The sequence below is a fragment of the Aegilops tauschii genome, chromosome 5, assembly GCF_002575655.3.
Source record: "Aegilops tauschii subsp. strangulata cultivar AL8/78 chromosome 5, Aet v6.0, whole genome shotgun sequence".
NCBI classification, from domain to species: domain Eukaryota; kingdom Viridiplantae; phylum Streptophyta; class Magnoliopsida; order Poales; family Poaceae; genus Aegilops; species Aegilops tauschii.
This window is the reverse complement of record NC_053039.3, coordinates 493,489,742-493,516,076: the sequence shown is the minus strand read 5'-3', so window position 1 is coordinate 493,516,076 and position 26,335 is coordinate 493,489,742. Positions and strand designations below refer to the sequence as shown.

The window sequence follows — 26,335 nt, the reverse complement described above, 5'->3', positions numbered from 1 at the left end:
ACCGCATATACGAAGGTATGGTGGAATCATATGGAATAACTTTGGGGTTTATGGAAGTGGATGCACAAGCAGTATTCCCGCTTAGTACAAGTGAAGGCTAGAAAAAGACTGGGAAGCGACCAACTAGAGAGCGACAACAGTCATGAACATGCATTAAAATTAATCAACACTGAGTGCAAGCATGAGTAGGATATAATTCACCATGAACATAAATATCGTGGAGGCTATGTTTATTTTGTTTCAACTACATGCGTGAACATGTGCCAAGTCAAGCCACTCAAATCGTTCAAAGGAGGATACCACCCTATCATGCCACATCACAACCATTTTAATAGCATGTTGGCACGCAAGGTAAACCATTATAAACTCCTAGCTAATTAAGCATGTCATAGGAAACTATAATCTCTAATTGTCATTGCAAACATGTTTCATTCATAATAGGATGAAGCAGGAACGATGAACTAATCATATTTACAAAAACAAGATAGGTCGAGTTCATACCAGCTTTTCTCATCTCAATCAGTCCATCATATATCGTCATTATTGCCTTTCACTTGCACGACCGAACGATGTGGATAATAATAATAGTGCACGTGCAATTGGACTAAGCTGGAATCTGCAAGCATTTAATACAGAGGAGAAGACAAGGTAATACGGGCTCTTGGTTAATTCAACAATGATGCATATGAGAGCCACTCAACATTTTCATCATGGTCTTCTCCTCTTGACCCCAAAGAAAAGAAAGGAAATAAAACTATTTAAACGGGAAAGCTCCCAACAAGCAAAAGAAGAACGAGAAATCTTTTTGGGTTTTCTTTTAATTACTACTACTACAGGCATGGAAAGTAAACTAGCTAAAAGCTACAACTATTTTGTTTTTGTTTTTTCTTAAGGTTTTTCGAACACACAAGAAAAAGGCCTAGAAAAAAAAACTAGCATGGATAGTACAATGAAAAAGGATGAGCACCGACAACAAGAATGAGTGTGTGAACATGAATGTAATGTCGGTAAGAAATACGTACTCCCCCAAGCTTAGGCTTTTGACCTAAGTTGGTCTTGGGCCATGGCTGGCCTGGCGGATATCCAAAGTTGTAGCTGGGGTCGTACTGAGATGCAACAGCTATTGCCTGATGACCTGCAGCTTGGAGGCGAGCTGCCTCCGTCCTCCTCTCATACTCGTTCGCCTCATCCCTAGTTATAACATATCTCCCTTTTGATTGAAAGTCAAAGAAAGTACGAGCAGGGAGAGCAACATGGACAGTGCGACGTCTGTCAAAGATTAGTCGGTACTGGAGGGACTGTTCATTCCTCTCAACAAACTGATGGCGGGCCATAGCATCATAATCTAAATAAACAGGAGGCAATTCCATATCATTTTTATGTATGGGTATCTCAAGATAATTAGCTAAACGAGTTGCATAAATCCCACCAAGCAAATTTTCACTTATACTGTTATGATGCAACCTTCGTGCAATGATAGCCCCCAAGTTATATTGTTTATCTCCTAACTGCACTCTTGAGGACACTAAGATCTGGAACGCACATGTGATAGGCTTCATCTTTACCGTTAATACATCTACCTATGAAGAGAGCAAAATAATGTATGCTAGGAAAATAGATGCTCCCTATGGTGGCTTGCGTGATTTCTCTAGATTCCCCCACAGTTATACTAGCAAGAAAGTCTTTATATTCAGATTTGCGATATTCACTAGCATTGCCCCACTGCAGGAGTTTACAAGCAATATTAAAATCTTCTAAATCCATGGTATATGATTTATCATAAAGATCAAACAAAACAGTGTGAGAATTGCGTGAGGATGTGAATTTAAACCTTCTCACAAAGGAATCAATTAGGTAGTAATATTGGGGGCACTTATCTGACACGAAGCCCTCAAGTTCAGCTTTATGCACATACGCGTCAAATTCCTCCTTAATTCCTGCTTGGACCATAAAATCTTCTGACGGCCATTCACAAGGCCGCACTTGAGCTTCTCTTGGTAGTTCATAGTCCGGCTCACGTATCGCGAGCCTGGGTCCTTGCTTCTTTGAGGAACCACCTTGGTACATTTTCCTAAACATATTTCTTCCTCTTCAAAATTTCTGAAATTTTTAGTGACTCAAAATAAAAGTAAACCAAACTCAACAAATTTGATAGCAACTACTCCCACAAGTTCCTAGAGACTATATCATGCATTAGAACTACTTAGGACCATATAAATTTGACATGCAAGCTCAAGAACAGGGTCACCTAAGCAGCAAAAATTTGCAATAAATAATGCACTAGAACAAAAACTAATTGGACCATTGGAGGAGTCACATACCGAAGAACAATCCCCCAAAGCAGTTTAGTGAGTGGAGCTTTGAGCAAGGAGATCGAAAATCGCAGCAAGATGAGCTAGAACACGGGTTTGAGCTGTGTGGTGATTTTTTCTGGAGGAAGACGAAGTGTGTGGGTGCAGGAATAAGTGGAGGGGGTGCGCCCTGGACCCTCGTGGCTAGGTGGTTGCCCCCTCTGGTGTGTACTCAGTGCCAGATATTCTTAAATATTCTAGAAAAAATCATATTTCATTTTCGGGACATTTGGAGAACTTTTATTTTCGGGGTATTTTTTTATTGTAAGGATAATTCAAAAAACAGACAGAAAATACTGTTTTTGCTTTATTTAATCTAAATAACAGAAAGTAAAAGGAGGGTACAGAGTGTTGTGCTTTCTAACTTCATCCATCTCATACTCATCAAAAGGGATCCACTAACAAGGTTGATCAAGTCTTGTTAACAAACTCATTTCGAATCGCATGCAACCGGAGAATTTTCGAATAACACTAGGTTACCTCAACGGGGATATGCACGTCCCCAATAATAAAAATATCATATTTCTTCTTGACAGTAGGAAGAGGAAATTCAAAACCTCCAATAGTAATCATTGGAATTTTCCAATAGAATTGATACCGTGGACTTGAGGTTGTTTCCTCGGAAAGTGTACCGTATGCTCATTACCATTAACATGAAAAGTGACATTGCCTTTGTTGCAATCAATAACAGCCCCAGTATTCAAAAAGGGTCTACCAAGAATAATAAACATACTATCATCCTTGGGAATATCAAGAATAACAAAGTCCGTTAAAATAGTAATGTTTGCAACCACAACAGGCACATCCTCACAAATACCGACAGGTATAGCAGTTGATTTATCGGCCATTTGCAAAGATATTTCAATAGGTGTCAACTTATTCAAATCAAGTCTACGATATAAAGAGAGAGGCATAACACTAACATCGGCTCCAAGATCACATAAAGCAGTTTTAACATAGTTTCTTTTAATGGAGCATGGTATAGTTGGTACTCCTGGATCTCCTAGTTTCTTAGGTATTCCACCTTTAAAAGTATAATTAGCAAGCATGGTGGAAATTTCAGCTTCCGGTATCTTTCTTTTATTTGTAACAATATCTTTCATATACTTAGCATAAGGATTCATTTTAAGCATATCAGTCAAACGTATACGCAAGAAGAAAGGTCTAATGATTTCAGCAAAGCGCTCAAAATCCTCGTTATCCTTTTTCTTGGATGGTTTAGGAGGAAAAGGCATCGGTTTCTGAACCCATGGTTCTCTTTCTTTACCGTGCTTCCTAGCAACAAAGTCTCTCTTATCATAACGTTGATTCTTTGATTGTGGGTTATCAAGATCAACAGCAGGTTCAATTTCTACATCATTGTTATTGCTAGGTTGAGCATCCACATGAACATCATCATTAACATTATCACTAGGTTCATGTTCATCACCAGATTGTGTTTCGGCATCAGAAATAGAAATATCATTGAGATTCTCAGGTGTGTCAACAATAGGTTCACTAGAAGCATGCAAAGTCCTATCATTTTTCTTTTTCTTCTTCTTAGAAGGACTAGGTGCATCAACATTAGTTCTCTGAGAATCTTGCTCAATTCTCTTAGGGTGACCCTCAGGATACAAAGGTTCCTGAGTCATTTTACCCCCTCTAGTCATAACTCTAACAGCACTATCATTTTTCTTATTATTTAATTCATTGAGCAAATCATTTTGAGCTTTAAGCACTTGTTCTACTTGAGTGGTAACCATAGAAGCATGTTTACTAATGAGTTTAAGTTCACCTTTAACTCTAGACATATAATCACTCAAGTGTTCAATCATATAAGCATTACGTTTCAATTGTGTACCAACATAAGCATTGAAGTTTTCTTGTTTAACAATAAAATTATCAAACTCATCTAAGCATTGGCTAGTATACTTATAACGAGGGATATCACCTTCATCAAACCTATAGAGAGAATTTACCTTTACTACCTGTGTCGGGTTATCAAGACCATGTATTTCTTCAATAGGTGGTAAATTCTTAACATCTTCAGCTTTAATACCTTTTTCTTTCATAGATTTCTTTGCCTCTTGCATATCTTCAGGACTGAGAAATAGAATACCCCTTTTCTTCGGAGTTGGCTTAGGAGTTGGTTCAGGAAGTGTCCAAACATTTTCATCACTCAACATATTATTCAATAGCATTTCAGCTTGATCAACAGTTCTTTCCCCGAAAACACAACCAGCACAACTATCCAGGTGGTCTCTGGAAGCATCGGTTAGTCCATTATAAAAGATATCTAGTATTTCATTTTTCTTAAGAGGATGATCAGGCAAAGCATTAAGTAATCGGAGAAGCCTCCCCCAAGCTTGTGGGAGACTCTCTTCTTCAATTTGCACAAAATTATATATTTTCCTTAAGGCAGCTTATTTCTTATGAGCGGGGAAATATTTAGTAGAGAAGTAATAAATCATATCCTGGGGACTACGCACACAACCAGGATCAAGAGAATTAAACCATGTCTTAGCATCACCCTTTAATGAGAACGGAAATAATTTAAGGATATAGTAGTAATGAAATTTTTTCCTAATGAGTGAATAGGGTGGCTATATCATTTAATTTAGTAAGATGTGCCACAACAGTTTCAGATTCATAGCCATAAAAAGGATCAGATTCAACCAAAGTAATTAACTGAGGATCAACAGAGAAATCATAATCCTTATCAGAAATACAGATAGGTGAAGTAGCAAAAGCAGGGTCATATTTCATTCTAGCATTCAAAGACTTTTCTTTCAGCTTAGCTAACAGTTTCTTAAGATCATATCTATCATTGCAAGCAAGAAAATCTCTAGCAGTCTCTTCATCCATAACATAACCCTCAGGCACAACAGGCAATTCATATCTAGGGGGAGAGTCTTCATCATCACTTTCATCAATATTATCAGTTTCAATAATTTCATTCTCTCTAGCCCTAGCAAGTTGTTCATCAAGAAATTCACCTAATGGCACAGTATTATCAAGCATAGAAGTAGTTTCATCATAAGTATCATGCAAAGCAGAAGTGGCATCATCAATAACACGCGACATAGCAGAATTAATAGCAGAAGCAGGTTTAGGTGTCGCAAGTTTACTCAAAACAGAAGGTGAATCAAGTGCAGAGCTAGATGGCAGTTCCGTACCTCCCCTCGTAGTTGAGGGATAAATCTTGTTTTTTCGTCTTTCAAGTTCCTCATAGTGACCAGCAGATATAAATCCCAATTGACTCAAAGAATAGAGCTATGCTCCCCGGCAACGGCGCCAGAAAATAGTCTTGATAACCCACAAGTATAGGGGAACGCAACAGTTTTTGAGGGTAGAGTATTCAACCCAAATTTATTGATTCGACACAAGGGGAGCCAAAGAATATTCTCAAGTATTAGCAGCTAAGTTGTCAATTCAACCACACCTGGAAGACTTAATATCTGCAGCAAAGTATTTAGTAGCAAAGTAGTATGGAAGTAACGGTAACGGTGGCAAAGGTAACAGCAGCAGTTTTGTAGTAATTATAAAAGTGGCAACGATAAAGTAACTAAGCAAAGATCAATATGTGAAAAGCTCGTAGGCATTGGATCAATGATGGATAATTATGTCAGATGCGATTCCTCATGCAACAGTTATAACATAGGGTGACACAGAACTACCTCCAGTTCATCAATGTAATGTAGGCATGTATTCCTAATATAGTCATACTTGCTTATGGAAAAGAACTTGCATGACATCTTTTGTCCTACCCTCCCGTGGCAGCGGGGTCCTATTGGAAACTAAGGGATATTAAGGCCTCCTTTTAATAGAGTACGGGACCAAAGCATTAACACTTAGTGAATACATGAACTCCTCAAACTACGGTCATCACCGGGAGTGGTCCCAATTATTGTCACTTCAGGGTTGCCGGATCATAACACATAGTAGGTGACTATTGACTTGCAAGATAGGATCAAGAACTCACATATATTCATGAAAACATAACAGGTTCAGATCTAAAATCATGGCACTCGGGCCCTAGTGACAAGCATTAAGCATAGCAAAGTCATAGCAACATCAATCTCAGAACATAATGGATACTAGGGATCAAACCCTAACAAAACTAACTCGATTACATGATAAATCTCATCCAATCCATCACCGTCCAGCAAGCCTACGATGGAATTACTCACGCACGGCGGTGAGCATCATGAAATTGGTGATGGAGGATGGTTGATGATGTCAACGGCGACGGATTCCCCTCTCCGAAGCCCCGAACGGACTCCGGATCAGCCCTCCCGAGAGAGATTAGGGCTTGGCGGCGGCTCCGTATCGTAAAACGCAATGAATCCTTCTCTCTGATTTTTTCTCCCCGAACGTGAATATATAGAGTTGGAGTTGAGGTCGGTGGAGCCTCAGGGGGCCCACGAGACTGGGGGGCGCGCCCCCCACCCTCGTGGACAGGGTGTGGGCCCCCTGGTCGTGATTCTTTTGCCAGTATTTTTTATAAATTCTAAAAATATTCTCCGTGAAGTTTCAGGTCATTCCGAGAACTTTTATTTCTGCACAAAAATAACACCATGGCAATTCTGCTGAAAACAGCGTCAGTCCGGGTTAGTTCCATTCAAATCATGCAAGTTAGAGTCCAAAACAAGGGCAAAAGTGTTTGGAAAAGTAGATACGATGGAGACGTATCAGTGCATAATGTGTATCTCTGACATAGCTTTTTCCGGCCGAGAATTCCAGCTGCCGGTAATCTCCCTCCTTGTGTAAACCTTGTATATTATGAGAGAAAAGGCATTCGAATTGCTTCACATAATGTTATATTGATTGAAAACACTATAAATTACAGTAGGAAAACATGATGCAAAATGGACGTATCAACTCCCCAAGCTTAGACCTCGCTTGCCCTCAAGCGAAAGCCGATATCGATAACCATGTCAACATGTTTAGAGAGAGAGGTGTCGATAAAAACAAAATACGAACATAGTAGCATCATGATCGTTATTACAACAAAAATATTCATTATCATATAACTTCTCATGAACAAGTAATAATTCATCACAACATCGAAGTATAAGGCCTAAACTTTCTTGAAAACTAACAAACTTGCTTGTTTAAGTAAGATCAACACCCTAGCACCCTAGCACAAGTATAGGTGGCCCAATATCAAATTATCAAAGTAGCGAACACGAACCAACTAAACATGATGAACGTGACTAGACGAGAATTCTCATGTGTTCTCGAGAACACTTTGCTTTATATAAGATAACTTTCTGGCTTGTCCTTTGCTATAAAAAGGATTGGGCCACCTTGCTGCAGCTTGTTATCGTTGTTATTTGTTACTTGCTATGAATTATCTTACTACAAAACTATCTGTTACCGATACTTTGAGTGCTTGCAGAAAATACCTTTCTGAAAACTACTTGTCATTTTCTTCTACTCCTCGTTGGGTTCGACACTCTTACTTATCGAAAGGACTATGATTGATCCCTATACTTGTGGGTCATCAAGACTCTTTACACAGGGCTTGGAGATGCCCCGATGTATCTTTACACGGGGCTTGGGGATGCAACCCAAGTCACCGCGGAGAATCTCATCAAGGACGAGGTGCGGACTCACATCCATGGCATGACGGACTTGTCATTGGACAAGATCCCCTTTCACATCGTCGTGGTCTCGTGGAGACCATCCGTCCAGGTTGTGCACCTAAGGACATAGGTCGTTTGGGCCCAAGGCCGACTTTTCTTTTGCTTGTAAGTATTTTTATTTTCTGCCCTTATTTTGACTTCTTGGAATCTCGCGGGAGTTCACGAGCTTCGTGACTTTCCTGTCGATTTTTCCATAGCCTGGGTAGGTCCTAAACGCGCTGATGACCATGGTGATGGAGCCAGAGCCAGAGAAGGCTCCAACAGCTCATTGTGTGCCCTCCAAGAAGGGGAAGACCGTTGCGCCTCCTGAGAAGGAGGTGGGCAACAATGGCTTCACCTTTCTCCCCGCCTCCCACGCTGGTCCGTGACAATTTTGCTGTCATCTTTTCCTGTCATCCTCCATGTTTTCCATCCGTTTGCCACTCGCGGCTACGGAAGGCCCCACAACCTCCACTTCCCTTCTCACCGCCCACAGTTTCCACCTCCCTTCTTAGAGCATCTCTAGCCGCGCCCCCAATAGGACCCCAGGGCGCCTTTTTACGCGCCGGCGCCGAAAAAAACCCTAGTCGCGCCCCCAAGACGCCGAAATCCGCCGTCTCGGCCCGTTTTTGGGCCCGGCGATCGCAGGCCGAACCCAACACACTGGGGGCGCTCGGGGGCTCCGGCGGAAGGGGAAAACATGCCTGGGCCACGCCGTCAGGCGAAAAGTCAAGGCAAGCGTCCAGATTCGCCCCCATCCCCCGCGCGCTCGGCCACCACCCTGCCGATCCCGGCACCGCCCACCGCCCAACACCGCTAGATAGGCCATTCCCCGCCGCAAAAGAGAGAAGGTTTCGCCGCGGCAGCCTCTCCACCACCGTCCGGTACAGTTTTCCGGCGCTCCGGCCGCGCAGGGCGGTATACCGGCGGGTGTGAGCCCACCACACCCGCCAGGTGTTCGGTGTTTTGTCTGCTCGGCGATGGACTCGGACGACGAGGAGGCGCTCGCGGCGCTGCTGGAGGAGGAAGCCGATGCCGACGTCCAAGACGAGGAAAATCTCATGGTCCTCGTCGCCCTCGCCGGCCTGCTCGCGAGCAATGAAAAGCCGCGGCGAGGTGGCTCGGCGCCGGCGCGGCTGAAAGCAAAGGACCGGCATCGTGTGGAAGGCTATTGCATACTCTACTCCGACTACTTCGCCGACGCTCCACTGCACGGCGACAAAGTGTTTCGGCGCCGTTATTGGATGAGCCAAAGCTTTTCCTCAGGATTGTGAATTCCATCCGGGAGTTCGACAGCTACTTCAGGTGCAAGAAGGATTGCACCGGCAAACTTGGATTCACCTCAATCCAGAAGTGCACAACAGCTATGAGAATGCTTGCATACAAAGCTCCCGGTGATTCACTCGACGACTATGGGCGCATGGCCGAGTCCACGGCCATTGAGTGTTTCTACAAGTTCTGCAAGGCAGTGGTGGCAGTGTTTGGACCGCAATACTTGCAATCACCCAATGCTGAAGACACTGCTCGGATCCTAGCACAGAATGCAGTAAGAGGATTTCCTAGGATGCTTGGAAGCAGCGACTGCATGCATTGGAAATGTAAGAACTGTCCATTTGCTTGGCAGGGGATGTACAAAGGCGCCAAAGGCGGTTGCAGTGTGGTACTTGAGGCAGTTGCCACATAGGACCTCTGGATTTGGCACTCCTTCTTTGGTATGCCAGGAACTCACAATGACATCAACGTGCAACAGTGCTCCCATGTCTTTGCCAAGCTTGTTGAAGGTCATTCTCCTCCGGTGAACTTCGAGGTCAATGGGCGGCACTACAACAAGGGGTACTACCTAGCTGATGGCATCTATCCGAGATGGTCTACATTTGTGAAGACAATCTCAAACGTTGTGACAGGAGGCAAGAAGTCCCACTTTGCGAAGGTTCAGGAGGCTTGCAGGAAGGATGTCGAGCGGGCATTTGGTGTGCTCCAATCTCGATTTACTATTGTCCGGTACCCTGCTCAGACCTGGTTGAAAAATCAAATGTGGGAGATCATGACTTGATGTGTCATCTTGCACAACATGATCATTGAGAGCGAGCAGGAAGAACCAGTGTTTGACATTGAACCATACTACAGGCAGGGTCCTCTTGCCCAAGTTGATCACCAGCTACCGGCAACCTGGACTGCCTTCTTCAATATGCGTCAGGAGATCCGAAACCCACAGGTGCATCAACAACTGCAGCAGGATCTGGTGGAGCACCTATGGAGGCTCAAGGGCAACGCCTAGCTCGACTTGTGATGAAATGAGTTTTTATTTGTTGAACTATATAATTTGTATTGAACTAGTTGTTGAACTATTTGATTTCTATTGATTTGCTGTGATGAACTATGTGATAAAAAAATTACTTTTGTTGAATTCGCGTCGAACCATAGCGAATATGGGCCGATTTGCGCCGATATCGGGTCGATTTTTCGTCGAAAGTGGGCTGAAAAGCGGCGCCTTGAGGCGACCTGGGGGTGACGGCTGGGTACCCAATCGCTCCAGAGCCGATTTTAGCGCCGACTCACCCCAGGCGGCGATTTTTATGCCTCTAGTGGGGTCAACGGCTGGAGATGCTCTAACCGCCCACAACTTCCAGTTCCCTTCTAGATGCCCACAGGCGCCACTGTCACCGGCGGCGGAGGGTGTTGTTCTCGGGGGAGGAACGGGGTTGGAGGAGGAGAAACGATGATAAGCATTATACTATCCATTTTGGGAGACATACAAGGATTTCTGCAAGGATCATCGCATGTGTGCCCAGAATGGTTCGCATAATTTTTAACAATAAGTACGAATAAATCGGCGACTCGACGGCAAGATGTGTGGTGCGTGGTAGATTGATTTTTATTTTTTGCGGGGTCGTGGTGGATTGAAATTGACGTCGATATTTGAAATTGTGAGAAGCAGGCAGCATCGCGCGTCGGAATTGAGTCGCCGTCGCCAGAATTGGCAGCCGAAGCTGAAATCGCTGCGAGAAGCAAGTCGCCGACGCTGAAACTGCCACCTGAATAGGTACCCGTGGGAATCACCCTCACCCTCGCCATCGTGTTCGTGGTCGTGCAACCGCTCGCCGCCGTGCTCGAGTTTAACTGAATGTTGTTGGTTTAACCGGTGGAGTTATCTTATTACATCAAGACCTTCTCGTCTGTTCAACCTGGCTACGGACCAATAAAGCTGAAGACAGACAGGAGGAGCATTCAAAGGAAGCAACAAACAAAAACATAAACTTGCCTAGAATTCAGGTCATGTCGCCGCTCAGGCAAAGCAAGCTTTTGCAGGCACCGCATTACACGGCAGGAGAAGAAGAAGATAGGGATGCCGCTTTCGCTTTTACTACACGGAACATGTCAAGAACCGGGAAGCTGATAGACGAAGAGCAGCGCCTCAAATCAATCAGAAAACAAACAGCGGTGGCACCCTCCGGCGCCCAAAATATTACGACGTCGCGTCGCTGCCCCCTCACACCCCGAAATTTCCACTTCCATCACGCGTCCATCAACGTACTCGCCAGGCCTGCCTATCTTTTCTATCCGTCTCATCTCATCCACATCAATTACATGCAAAGGGAAGTTGGAGGACAGCGAGAGAGAGACTTTCATTTGTTCTTTCGCCAGTCGTCGTCTGCTCCCCTCGCCTCTTCCATGGCCATGCATGCACGCATCTATCATCAATCTATCTGTCTATCTATCCATCAGGGCGAGGCCTAGAGCGACATGGAATGACAGGAGGGGTTAGTTCACCCAGTCACACCGCTAGCTTCCGTGGGCCTTCACATGCCTACAAAGCCCTAGCTATGTTCACAGCTGCAGAGGCACTGGCTTCTACTTCTAGCAGTAGTATCTTGTCACACACACAGCTTTGCACATCAGGTAAAGTGAAGGGTGTCTTCAAAACCAGACTCAAGTGGGTGGGGAAACTTGGTTGAAGGCCACATATGTTTTAAGTCCAAACAAATTAGTTGGTTCAAAAGATCTTCATACATTTTTCCAATGTGGTTCCCTCGGACTAATCATACTTTTTTTCATTCTTGAAGTTTTTTAGTCCTGTAAATAATACATTATTTTGTTTTTCTTGTTTTTGTTGTATTGGACCATCAGAATTTTCCCCAACGCCTCCTTTGCACTCTGTATGTCACACAGAATTTGACCCGAATAGCTGGTGACGGCTTGCAGCGACTATATCTCGCATTAAAGCCAGTCGGTAGAAAGTTTCATTTAAGGTTTGTAGAGTAATTGGGCTGGCCCATTCGCGCGCGCATACTTAAAGTAAAAAATGAGCACAGGAAAGGGAAACTTGGTCTCCGGCGAGATCGGTGCTAGCCACTCCGCCCAAGTCCCATTCGTGGTAACTAGTAGGGGCGCGTCCTACTTAAGGCGATTCGACCAGGTTTTCTCTAATTTTTTTATTTTCTTTTTCTCTTCTCCGTTTTTTCATTCTTTTTTTGCATTTTGTTTCTTTGGTTCTCATTTTCATTTTTTTCCTTTGGTTTATTTTGTGTCTTTTTTGGTTTTCTTTATTATTTTGTTTTTATTCTACATTTTTTGTGTATGTCAACACCATTTTTCTAATACACGTCTAACATTTTTTTACTACAAATTAAAATTTATGTAATACATGGTCAACATTTTTTCATACATATGTTTTACATTTTTCAAATGAAAGATTAATTTTCTTGAATACATGGTCAACATTTTTCATATCGACACTTTTATACTTTTTCAAATTCTTGATTACTATTTTCAGTTATAATTCGTTGTATACATGATCAACATTTTTCTATATTTTTCTACATTTTTTAAATGCTTAACTAAAAATTTTTCAAATAAAAAGATTAACTTTTTTAATACATGGTCAACATTTTTATATATACATTTAACATTTTCCAAATGCTTGATTAATATTTTCAAGTACATGATAAAGAAATTCATCATTTTTAATACAATCTCAACATTTTTTCTATACACATTTAACATTTCCCAAATAGTTGTTCAACATTTTTTTAAATGGTCGATTAACATTTTATATACATGACCAAAAAAATTGATCATTTTTTAATACTTGATCAACTTTTTTTATACACGTTCAACATTTTCCGGATACATGATTAACATTTTCTTAAAATTTATTAAATATTTTTCAAATACATGTTCAACCTTTTTAAAATGTTTTATTTAGAATGTTTTTTGTAATATAGCATTTTAAAAGTATAAACAAAAGTAAAAAAATGAGAACAGAAAATGTCAAAAAGGAGAAAAAAGTGGCTATGGCCTCCCGCACGCGTGGGCCGGTCATCTCGCATGCCAGTTTAGCGAGTCGGAAGCTAGACTCGCTGGAGGCGCGATATAGGGGCACCCGTTCCAGGTCGCCAGGGAGGAGCGCCGAGCGAACTATACGTTAGAGAGGACGGGGCGAACCAGCGAACGTACCTTTCATCTGTCCCTTATCTCGGGATGACCTGTCATAATGATTTCGTTCACCAGGATAAACCCTCCCTTGGCCCAGAGGCCTAGTTAAAAAATATGTTTTTCTTAACGAAAATGTCATTGAAAAATGCATTTCTTATAAAAAAAGATGAATAACATTTTTTTTGCTTTAGTTAGCTTTTCTTATAAAACGTACCTTCCATGTACCAAATACAAAATGCCATAACATTTTTTTTGCTTTAGTTAGCTTTTCTTATATAGAAAAATGCCATGATCCCTCCACCCCCCCCAAAAAATAATTCTTATAAAAACACATAGAAAATCAAAAAAAAGAAAAATGACATGCTATAAATTTATGAAAAATGCCGTCCTCTAATATCAGAACTTAATCATGGATGTCCAAAATATATATTTAAACTTGTCGTGGTCCTACAATTTGAGTTGCCATGTGAACACAAAAGAAAGAAAGAAAATGTCGTCTCTTACTAAACAAAAAATGACATCTAAAAATAACAAATGCAATCTCTTAATAAGAATAAATGGCATCTCTTAATAATAAAATTACATCTCTTAATAAAAATGCCATCTCTTATTAATAAAAATACCATATCTTAATATAAAAATATCATCTCATAATAATAAAATATGTCATCTCTTAAAGTAGGAATGGCATTTATTAATATTAAAACTTTAATATTTTAATATAAAAATGCCCTCTCTAAATAAGAAAAATGGCATCGCTTAATAGAAAAATGTCATCTCTTAAAACTCAAAAATGTAGGGTCTTAATTAAAAAATGCCATCTCTTAATAATAAAAAATGTCATCTGTTAAAAAAGGTACCTCCTAAGTAAATAGAAATTCCATCTCTTAATTAAGAAGGACATCTCTTAGTAATAAAAAATACCCTCTCTTAATAAAAAAATGCCATCTCTTAAATAAATAGGAATGCCATATCTTGATAAAAATATTACATCTGTTATAATAAATAAAACATACCATGTGACATAGTTTGAACATTTATAAACTACCATAAATAAAAAAGTAAATAATGGACCAAACACAAAACGCCATTATGTATTTTTTTTCTTGAGTTGGTCTAATGTGCAAAAATTCATATAAAAATGCCATGTCAATGTAAAAAAATTGTCATACCAATAAAGAAATTGCATGTTATTACTTATTAAAATGTGAATCTCTTAATAACAAAGAAAATTCATGTGACCTATAATAAAATTGCCATGGCACAGACAATTATAAAAGAAAAAAGAAAAGAATGCGATGCTATCTATAAATGAAAAAATGCACATGGAAAGTTACAAAAAAACACCCCCTTTAAAATAATAGGGATTTTTGTTCTTTCAAAAAATATAAAAATCGGGATTTACAAAATTATTTAAATGAAAATGGACTTTAGAACAAATTTAGCTTTAAAAATATATGCCATTTTCGGTCCCGAGTGTTCACAATCCTGGTCGACTGGTACGCTCCCCGCTCCCCGCTCCCCACCGTGGGAGTTGGCGGGTTTGAAGCCCATGAGCACACAACCTTGGTTGTGTAATTATTGGGAAAAATCAGAGAAGGTTCACTAGGAGATCGACTGACAGCGAACCACTTCAGCTATCCTACGTGTCCAAGAGCTTGCGCCAAAACAGTGAAGAGACCATTCGCCAGGGTTGGCCCCCTAGTGAACATTCACTAGATAGTATTTTTGATATTTAATTAACTGATATCCTTGGTTAAATCCCGTATGATTTCCCTATGGTTCAACTAATCTTCTATGATCTTGTGAAGACATTAAATTTTAATCCCATGCTTTTTCTTTTCTCTTTCCGAGGTTTTAGAATTCCACAAATGAAAAGCCTCTAAATTTTAGTACTCCCTTCGGTCCTTTTTACTCTGCGTATTAGATTTTCATCAAGTCAAACTTAACTTAATAAAGTTTGACCAAATTTATATTAAATATTAAAAAATATCAACATCTACAATACCAAATATATTTCCTGTGAAACTACATTTCATGATGAACCTAACAATAATGATTTGACATTGTGAATGTTAATACTTTTTTCTATAAATTTGATCAAAATAGAGATACTTTGATTTCAAACAAAACTTATATGCATTCTAAAAAGGACCGAAGGGAGTAACATCTTGCTGAACATGTACTCCCTCCGTTCCTGAATATAAGTCTTTTTAGACATTTCAAATGGACTACAACATACGGATGTATGTTAGAGTATACATTTATTTATTTTTCTCCGTATGTAGTCACTTGTTGAAATCTCTTAAAAGACTTATATTTAGGAACGGAGGGAGTATCACATAATTCTGCACATCGAAACGACACGTTTTCTTGTCCTTCTCGCTTCCATGACCTAGGCGACCAAGGGTGGATCCTCTTCCTCGGCAATTCGGGCGAATGGAGGGAGCAGGGATCTGATAGCTTCAGTCCGGTGGTGGTAGGGTTGGAAATAAAGTTTAGGTGTCGTCGTTGATCGATGGTGGCGAGACGATAGTGCGACAGCTGACATGGAATAAGGTCTTCTAGCCTCGCCTCTGTTCCCGTGGTGCTTCTTCGTATCGTTGTGATGCGTGTGAGGAGTGTCCCTAGATCTGGTTCTCCAGGTCCGGTTTCGTCTGGAGGTTTATCTCAGACTCTCGGTGATGTCCTGTATTGTGGACAATGTGGTCGTGTGTCTTCGTCCTTCCACTTTAGTTCCGACCGATGAAGATTGGCCATCTGGCAAACCTAGGCCATTTTACAGAACATCCCCAACATTTTCTTCTCTCGGGCGGCGATTTGATACGCAGATCGTAGTTGCCAACATCTTCTGGTCACATCTGACAACTTCCCTACTGTTGCTTCTACAAGCCCCTACGTTTCAATATATTTGCTACATTGAGATGAAGGTCCAGCTGGAGGAAGAAGACTTCGGCCTCCAGAAGATGTTGTCTTCAGTTTCTCTAAGGGTATTTTTCTAAACAGGGAAGCTCGAGGGAGAACGGCTGGGAAGCTTGGGTTGAATTGTAGCTGAAAGCCCAAATATTTGGTAAAGTTTAGACGTGAAACTGTACTTCTTACGAGGAAGCAGGAGGGGATGTGGCTTAAAGACCAAATGTTTGGCAACAAGTTACAAAGCCTCTTCCTTTTTGCGAATGAAGTTGTCAAACCCTTGGACATACAAAGTTTACACGTGGCACTGTAGTTTTTAATTACTTCAAATTTGACTTGCATCATGTAACTACGTAGGCCCTAAATAAAAAAAACTAAGTAGGTATATATATGAATAAGAGATCTAACTACAGATTTCCCATTTAGACACAGTTCTTTGGTTTCTTTCATAAGCCAGCCCCTCCCTAGCTTCTCTCATAAGCCATTCCCTTAATTATTTCCGGCTTCTAAGCTAGTTATCACAAACTAGTTCAGAAGCCAGAAAAAAGAAATAGGAAAAGGATTATACGAGAAGCTAGAGGTGGGGCGACTTATTAGTGAGAAGCCGCCGAAAGAACTGCACCTTACATCCACTCCCAGAGTCCTAATATACTGAAACATTACTTTCCCAATCCAACCTAAACTGATAGCACTCAAATATTGCCTACGCATCTGACTAAAACGTCAGATGTCACCACTCAGCGCATGAAGCTCACAAACTAGCTAAAAAAAAACTGTAACAAAATAACCATGCATGAAACCTCAGCAGATAACCACGCACAGGTAACATGTGTAACCCAGACCAATTCCAAAACAGGTTCGTCACCACAAAAAATGTAACAGCAGTAACATAGAGTTTAAACATGGTACAGGAGGGTCTATTGCCGGTTGCAATGTACACAAGGTCCAAAGTAAGCGCAGGATTTCCACACATGTATTGTCACCAAAGAATTTCATCTCAAGTTCTTCACAGTTGCCGAGTTCCCAGATAACAAGTTGCTGTCCATCGTTACAATGTTGTAACAGTAGCCTGGTCACTGCACATGTAAATTAGATAAATACTATTATTACCACCAGAAAGCTGATAGGATATGTATATAAGTATTAAACATTACTATTTGAGTGAAACACGGCAAACTGGATACAAATAAGGAGAGCAGATCCTGGGGACAAGTACTTGGAATTTCAAAATACTAGATAGCATTGATTAAGCAAACGTATTTGCATAGAAGACAGAAAATAATCAAAGCAACAAAGACTATTGACAACAGACAAGTGTGCCCCGCTTTTCTCATAATTTAGATTCATGGTCACAGGAAAATTGATTGACAAAATAACAATCAGATTCATTGTTATGGCATCCATCCTTATAGTACCCAACCATCATCAGCCAAAATTTAAATCTACAATTGATAGTATTCATGAATGATATCTTGCTAGTCAGTGTGCACGTACAAGGCACATAGCTGCAAAGTAACATGCAAAGTATAGCAGTTTCAATACGGCAACATGGTCTCATTATCAGTATATTAGTTCACCAAAGGATGCCTACAATTATGAGTAGCTATTATCATTCCTTAGCATGGATTTCTGTTATGTGCCATGAGCTCCGCTCCTGCAAATTGTGATGCAGCCAGGTCTGTCTCAATCAAACACAATCAAGACTATTAATTACACAGGATCACTATACAAATTGACTGTTGGATGAAGCAGTTAAGACAGATAAGAGAAGACCAAATGATGCATAACAAGTATGTCAACAAGTTGTTAATATTATTGATTAACCAGTGAGAAAAGATTTTGGTAAGAGATAATGGCTAACACATTTATTAAGTTCAGATTAGTACGATACAAAAAACATTCATTCCATTCGGATATACCTTGTGTAGGTTAGAAAATGAATACGGGAAATATTAACTTATATAAATATGTCAAGCCTTCAGCGAGTGTTTCATCAATGTTTAATGGTTACTTCGTTTGCACTTAACACTAAGATCTAAAACTCTTTTGTGCATACCTTATAATTTACTAAAATTCTTTTGTGCATAATTTTTACTAAAAAAATACTTACTCCATGACTCGTCCAAATGACAGATTGATTATTTAATATCAAAACATGTCAATTACAGTAATTCAAAGACTCGTCCAAAACAATATGAAATAAAAGTTCAGATTCTTACTCCATGCCCAAAGTTTCTTGCCTGGTAGCTGGTAGGTCCACTTGTTGCTCTTTTATGTCTTCAATCAGTTTGTTATCACTTTTAGCTTCCCCAAGTTGAGCACCAAAACGATTTGTATTCACGTGATCATACCCATACCCAATTGTTCCATAGCCTGTATAGAGTGAACCTTGCCTTGTCAAGGGGACTCCTCCATTCATCATGTAGACATACTCTGGTAAGCACATGTATTGTGGCATAGGCATCACATAATGATTATTAACAATATGCTGCATGTGAGGTGGGTATGCTCCAGCAAAGCCAATGGGAGGATTGTTGCCATCCCATATCATAGGATTATATTGTCGCGTATCCTGGTAGTAGCTATGACCCTTGGGAATAGCTCTCTTAGTTTCAACCTTTGTACCGTTCAAATCATGGAATTTACTCTCCAAGACATTTACCATAGCCTCCTCTGAATCAAATGTAATGAAACCAAAGCCTCGTGATCTCTGACTAGCCCCCTCACGTATCACAACAACATCTGTTATTCTGCCAAACTTCTCAAAATAGCTCTGGAGGTGCTCCTTGGTAACATTACCTCGTAGCCCACCAACAAAGACCTTGTTTGGATCACAACTTCTATGACCATTACCAGCATATGAGTTGTTACTAGAAGACTGAGTGTACCACTGGTTGTGAACTGGGCTCTGAATTGGGCTCTGATTTAAAGCGTATTGGTAGAATGATTGCTCATTTTGGTATCGCATTGGCCTGGTTCGAGCTCGTTTAACATCCACCTGCAATCAAACACATAGTTCAGATATCTGAGTTAGAAAAAAAAACAGACCTTACTAGAAGAAAAAAAATCAGTGGAACCTTTTGTCAAAAATACAATAAAAACATCTCAGAAGATCTGAAAAAGCTTAACATTAAACTAAATAAATATACCACAAGGAACGTATTTCTTTGTACAGCACAAGCATCTAGCAATAATTCTACCTTAAGACAGTACATGGAAGTTGCAAAATTCTCTAAGAACATCTGAATCTGTGATGTATCTTACTCCAATGTAATGAATTCAAGCAGCTCAGTTGTAGATTCGACACAATCAATAATCTTTAATAGAAAATTAAAAAAGACAGCAACGCCTTTATTTCACAATTAAACCTTTTGGTAAGCAAGCCACATTCAATCGCAAAGCCCTAAAACACGCCTACAGCAATCGCTACCACAGATTTAATCGAGGGGTTTGCAAACAAGAAGAGAAAGTGCCTCACCGTGCGGTCGCCGAAGACATGGTTGGCCTTCTCCTTCTCCTGGAGCGCGGCGCGCGGGCCCTCGTCGTCGGCAAACTCGACGAACGCGAAGCCGCGGCACTGGCCCGTCTCCCAGTCGCGGACGACACGGACGCGCAGCACCTCGCCGTAGCGGCCGAAGTGCTCCTGGAGTTCTTCCTGTTGCGCCGACGGCGGGAGGCCGCCGACGTAGAGCTTCCGCGTCTCCAGCGCCATCGGCCGGCGAGGAGGACGGCAATGGGATGGGAGGCGGCGAGTCTGTTTCCGGGGCGGAGAGAAAAGCGGCGGAGGCGAGGCGCGCGTAGGGCGACGCGGAAGGCTAGGGTTGTTTGTTTGGGTCCGGGGCGGGGTTCGGTTGGGCTCGCCGGGGTTTAAGAAGTTGCGGAGGGGACTGGACGGCCCAGATTGGAAGCGGAGTAGATTTGGAACTGGTTTGTTTCTTGTTGCGTCCGGACTGCGATGGGAAGGCGGACTGGACGAGGTCTCGTCTCCGGCTCGGCAAACTGCAGCGACCACGCGAGGACTCTTGAATGTTTTTTTTCAGGACTCTTGTATGTTGACTTCCACTGAATTTGACAACTCTGTTTGGCTGACAAATGGGACCCGCAACGTGTCCCACAGAAGGGGCACCATGGTTTCTTTTCTTCAGAAAAACATGGTATAACGCAAGCGCTTACGAACACACACACGTACGATCATCGTTATGAATGCACGTGAACATTTCTTTTCATAAAAAGACCTCGAGAGACTGAATCAGCAAATCTCGACATTAAGTCACCACCCGTAGTTGACAGTTATGTCATCATCTTGCAGAGCCGGTGGCGAAGAGGCAGGCTCGGGACGGGGGGAGGTTGTTGTTGGAGCCTGGGCAGGGGGCGCCGCGCACGGCTCCCTCGCCAGTTGCGCCCAACTTCCTCCCGCTGTTTCCGGAGACGCCGTCGCCGTCGGTGGAGGTCTGCATCCTGCCCCGTTCTGCTACGATGAACGATATGGAGCGCCGGCTGCAGTTGGCGGTGGTGATGTACGTGGGGGGTCAGAGGCCGCGAATTTCTTGTGATACGGCGGCGGAGATCTTGTCGGTGCAACTTGACATGCCGCGGCACAGGTCCTCAGTGCACAAGTACCACCTCGAGGATTTTCTGGTGGTGTTCGCCGGCCATGAGTTCAGGAACAAAGCTCTTGTTGTTCCTTCCGTCTCCCATGGGGGGTGTAGCTGTTCATTAAGCCATGGCTAAGGCAGGCGCATGCGAAATCCAAGCCGATGAGGGTGCAGGTTGATTTGATGATTGAAGGGGTGTCGTCTCATGCTTGGACCAGGGACACGACGGTGGAGCTCCTGGGCAGTTCTTCTCTGATTGATAGCTTGGCGCCCGAAACAGAGAGCAGAGAGGATCTGTCACTGTTCAAGCTCAGGGCCTGGTGTGTGGATCCAGAGGATGTGCCAGTGTTTCACCGTCTCTGGGTGCCGGAGCCGACGCCGGCGAGCTCGAACCCAGCGGAGCGACGGGAAACATTCCGACAACTGCTTGAGTACCCCACTGTTGGGGAACGTAGTATTTCAAAAAAATTGCCTACGATCACGCAAGATCTATCTAGGAGAAGCATAGCAACGAGCCGGGAGAGTGTGTCCACGTACCCTCGTAGGCCGAAAGCGGAAGCGTTAAGTAACGCGGTTGATGTAGTCGAACGTCTTCGCGATCCAACCGATCAAGTACCGAACGCACGGCACCTCCGCGATCTGCACACGTTCAGCTCGGTGACGTCCCTCGAACTCTAGATCCAGCTGAGGCCGAGGGAGAGTTCCGTCAGCACGACGGCGTGGTGACGGTGATGATGAAGTTACCGGCACAGGGCTTCGCCTAAGCACTACGACGATATGACCGAGGTGGAAAACTGTGGAGGGGGGCACCGCACACGGCTAAAGATCAACTTGTGTGTCTATGGGGTGCCCCCTCCCCCTTATATAAAGGAGGAGAGGAGGGGGCCGGCCGGCCACAAGGGGCACCCAAGGGGGGGAATCCTACTCCAAGTAGGAATAGGTTGCCCCCTTTCCTAGTCCAACTAGGAGAAGGAAGGAGAGGGAGAGGGAGAGGGAAAGAGGGGCCGCCCCCCCCTCCCCTTGTCCTATTCGGACTCCCCTTGGGGGAAGGCGCGCCACCTCCTGGTGCGGCCCTCTCTCTCCTCTAAAGGCCCACTAAGTCCCATTACTTCCCGGGGGTTCCGGTAACACTCCGGCACCCCGATTTTTATCTGAAACTATCCAGAACACTTCCGGTGTCCGAATAACATGGTCCAATATATCAATCTTTATGTCTCGACCATTTCGAGACACCTCGTCATGTCCGTGATCTCATCCGGGACTCCGAACAACCTTCGGTACATCAAATCACATAAACTCATAATACCAATCATCATCGAACGTTAAGCGTGCGGACCCTACGGGTTCGAGAACTATGTAGACATGACCGAGACATATCTCCGGTCAATAACCAATAGCGGAACCTGGATGCTCATATTGGCTCCTACATATTCTATGAAGATCTTTATCGGTCAAACCACATAACAACATACGTTGTTCCCTTTGTCATCGGTATGTTACTTGCCCGAGATTCGATCGTCGGTATCCTCATACCTAGTTCAATCTTGTTACCGGCAAGTCTCTTTACTCGTTCCGTAATGCAGTACCAAAAAAATACACTTCCGTGATGATACGTGTTTGTCACAGTAGGTCACGTTTTCTGTCATGCATGTACATCCATGACAAATTTATGACAGAATCAAGATAGTCATACCTGTGCTGTCGTAGAAGTGTTCCATGACATTATCAAAATTATCATCACGGAAGTGTCCACTTCTGTAACGCCCCGAGACCGACGCTCCAGAAGACTTCCAGCTATTCCGAGTTTTGTCGTGTGATTTGTTTTGTTTGTGCTTTCATCATGCCATCTCTTGCATTTCATCATGCCATCATATCATTAATTTTAAAAACTCATCTAAATAAATTGTATGGATCTTCGATCCATTTAAATCGAGGGAAACGCACATGGTGATTTCTCTTTATAACAATTACCCTCCCAATATTATTAGGGAGCTATGATAAATATTCCATCCTTTAGGAATAAACCATAACACACTTACAGTTTAAGTTCCATGCATTTTTCTACCTCAATTCCTTGCCTCAAACTTTGCCAACAATTCTTATCTCATTTATCGAGGCTCTTCCAAAATTCTCAACATTTTTTGACCTTCCCTGCCCTCACTTCCTATTCAAATCATCTGAATTTAAATCAAATGAGTTTGTATTTAAATCTTTTAATCATGGCCTTTTCTATTTTCTCGGCACAAGCACATTTTTGTGAGTCCGGGAAAATAATCCCCATGTCCAACTTCTTTCCCTAACCCTCTCTTTCTTTTCTTCCCTCTAATTCTTTTCTGTTAAAGAAAGTATGAGAGAGAGAGAGGAGAGAGACAGCCCAGGCCGGCCCATCCTTCCTCCCAGCAGCCCAGCCGGCGCCCCCACCACCTCTAACCCTAGCCTCTCTCGATCCCCTCAGCATATCTCCCTCGATCCCCATCTCCTCCCGCAGCGCCGCCATCTCTCCCTGGTTCTCTCCCTTTCTGTCCCTCGCACCACCACACGCACACTATCCCCGCGCCCGATCCCTCTACTAGCGACCTCCACCGCCGCGTCTCGCCCCTGCCGTCCCCGCGCCCTGCTGCCTCCTAGAGTGCCGTGCCATCGCCGTTCGTCTTCAACCGCGGGAGTGCAGTCCTCCTCCAACCCCGTCCCCTGGCTGCCTCTGTCTGCATCGAGCAGCAGCAGCTCGTCGCTCAGCACCATGGCTCGCCGCGCCCTGCTCCCTTCTGCATTTGTTGCTCCGCCCTGAGCTGCGGTGCGACCAACTCCGGCGGCCCTGTCGCTTCTGCGCGCGAGCGCCGCGCGCCCAACCTCCTGCTCGCGCCTGCACCTCTCCGTCGTCAGCCACCTCAAGCTCGCCACCGTGCCAGGACCTCCTCGCCCGCCTCCTCGTCTACACGGCGCCACCGCCTCGTCAGCTCCGTCGCCAGGGGAGGAGCCCCTCGATCCATTCCGTTCGGCCCCGACTCCGGCGAGCGCCGCCCCGTCGACTCTCCTCCACGCGACGCCTCCCCTCTGCTTCCTCGCCCACCGCTGTTCCCGTCGCTCCGCCGCGATTTGGGCAAGCCGTCAACCTCACCGCCTTCCTGCACGCGCGTGCCCGCTGCTGGTCTCGTTCCAGGGACCCTCCACCTCACGGCCATGGTGTCCGTCGTGGCTGTACAATGCCGACACGTTGCTGCTGCTTCGCCGCCCGCCTCCCTTCGTTGACCACCAAGACCCGAGGCCCTTTTGTGTTGCTTCATTTTGGATGCACCAAGATCCTCTCCGACAAGTGTACGACTACATGGTGACACGTCGAATACCTCTACCGCCGTCTCCGGAATCGCCAAGGACGCCAAGTACCACGACGTCTTTGGGAGACCCGTGAACATCAAGTTCCCCTGCCACGAACGGTCACAGTGTTGTGGATCCGGCAAGTACCCTCTCCGGAACGCCAAGTTCGTCTACGAAATGTGTACCACTACATCAGAGACCTTGGATCCGCCAAGTTCCTCTTCGAGACGTGAACCACTACTTCCCACGATGACCTATGAACGACTACTTCCCTCGACGATTTTGAACCGCTCTGAAAATGCACGCTACGAAGGTATACCGCCGAGAACGACCGCCCGTGGACGAATGCATATGTTGCATGAAATGCTCGCATTTGCAACGTGCCTGACGTGCTTCTTGCATCTTCCCGTTGCCATGGCATCGACCCATGGGAACCCGGTTGCCGGGATCACCCCACCATCTTGCATGACACGCTCACGCCACGTTTCCTTTTTGCACCGGTATCTCCATGAGCTACCGAAACCGATATGTTGCCGTGGCATCATTTTTGGATTCATTGCCGTGGCACCCCTTTCTTCCACCACGGTGACAAATGCTTCATAACATGCTCATGTCAATATTTTCTTTAAATTGCATAAAAACTTGCATTGTCATCCGCATCATGATAACAACATTTAAAAATGTTTATTATTGTTGTTTCCTTTAAATTGCTATTTATGCATATTGGGATTTTCCGGAATTGTTGTTTGTTATTTCCGGCCTCATTTAAACTTGCCTAGATAGGTTGTTTAATTATGCTTCACCCCTTGCCATGTTTAATAACATTTAATATTGTTGGGTGCATAAACGAGAGAGAACTAAATAATTGATGTGGTGTTTCGTCAATATGCAACTCGTTGCATATCGAGCTCCACTTACTTTGTAGTATTGTTTGTTGCACTTTGCCATGCCATGCCTCATTTAACCGGACATGCATCATATACTTGTTTTTGCATCATGCCATGTCTATGTGGTGGTTGTTTACTATGTTGTTTGTTTCTTTCCGGGTTGCTTCTCTCGTTAGCTTCGGTTTCGTTTCGGAGTTGTGAGGATTCGTTCGACTACGTCCGTTTGTCATCTTCATGGACCCGTTCTTCTTCCTAGCGGGATTTCAGGCAAGATGACCATACCCTCGAAATCACTTCTATCTTTGCTTGCTAGTTGTTCGCTGTATCGCTTTGTTGCGCTACCTACCACTTGTTTATCATGCCTCCCATATTGCCATGTCAAGCCTCTAACCCACCTTTCCTAGCAAACCATTGTTTGGCTATGTTACCGCTTTTGCTCAGCCCCTCTTATAGCGTTGTTAGTTGCAGGTGAAGCTAAAGATTGCTCCATGTTGGAACATAATTATGTTGGGATATCACAATATCTCTTATCTTAATTAATGCATCTATATACTTGGTAAAGGGTGGAAGGCTCGGCCTTATGCCTGGTGTTTTGTTCCACTCTTGCCGCCCTAGTTTCCGTCATACCGGTGTTATGTTCCTTGATTTTGCGTCCTTACGCGGTTGGGTGATTTATGGGACCCCCTTGACAGTTCGCTTTGAATAAAAATCTTCCAGCAAGGCCCAACCTTGGTTTTACATTTGCCTCACCTAGCCTTTTTCCCTTGGGAGTCGCGCATCCCGAGGGTCATCTTTATTTTACCCCCGGGCCAGTGCTTGTCTAAGTGTTGGCCCAAACTAGAGCACCGTGCGGGACCATCCCTTGGCAACTAGGGTTACATCGGTACGTGTACGCTTCGCTTATCCGGTGTGTCCTGAGAACGAGATATGTGTGACTCCTATCGGGATTGTCGACACATCGGGCGGCTTTGCTGGTTTTGTTTTACCATCGTCGAAATGTCTTGTAACCGGGATTCCGAGACTGATCGGGTCTTCCCGGGAGAAGGAATATCCTTCGTTGACCGTGAGACCTTATAATGGGCTAAGTTGGGACACCCCTGCAGGGTATTATCTTTCGAAAGCCGTGCCCGCGGTTATGCGGCAGATGGGAATTTGTTAATGTCCGGTTGTAGAGAACTTGACACTTGACTTAATTAAAATACATCAACCGCGTGTGTAGCCGTGATGGTCTC

General features: G+C 43.5%; 1 protein-coding gene across 1 annotated transcript; it reads right to left on the bottom strand.

Annotated features, from left to right (window-relative positions):
- Positions 1–17,115: 17,115 nt before the first annotated feature.
- On the bottom strand, positions 17,116–20,162 carry LOC109741949 (RNA-binding protein 1). The gene is made up of 3 exons (XM_020301038.4): positions 19,785–20,162; positions 18,526–19,304; positions 17,116–17,382 (listed from the first exon to the last, which is right to left on the bottom strand). Exons 1-3 carry the CDS (start codon positions 20,016–20,018, stop codon positions 17,355–17,357), a joined length of 1,041 nt encoding a protein of 346 aa, XP_020156627.1. The 5' UTR covers positions 20,019–20,162; the 3' UTR covers positions 17,116–17,354.
- Positions 20,163–26,335: the final 6,173 nt, after the last annotated feature.

What these genes read in the sequence shown, in the direction of transcription:
- LOC109741949 (XM_020301038.4), bottom strand. Translation starts at nt 20,018, where the DNA reads ATGGCGCTGGAGACGCGGAAGCTCTACGTCGGCGGCCTCCCGCCGTCG. An exon ending in ATGTCTTCGGCGACCGCACG is followed by an intron (nt 19,305 to 19,784) that starts GTGAGGCACTTT and finishes GTTTGATTGCAG; the next exon opens with GTGGATGTTAAACGAGCTCG. An exon ending in CAAGAAACTTTGGGCATGGA is followed by an intron (nt 17,383 to 18,525) that starts GTAAGAATCTGA and finishes TTACATGTGCAG; the next exon opens with TGACCAGGCTACTGTTACAA.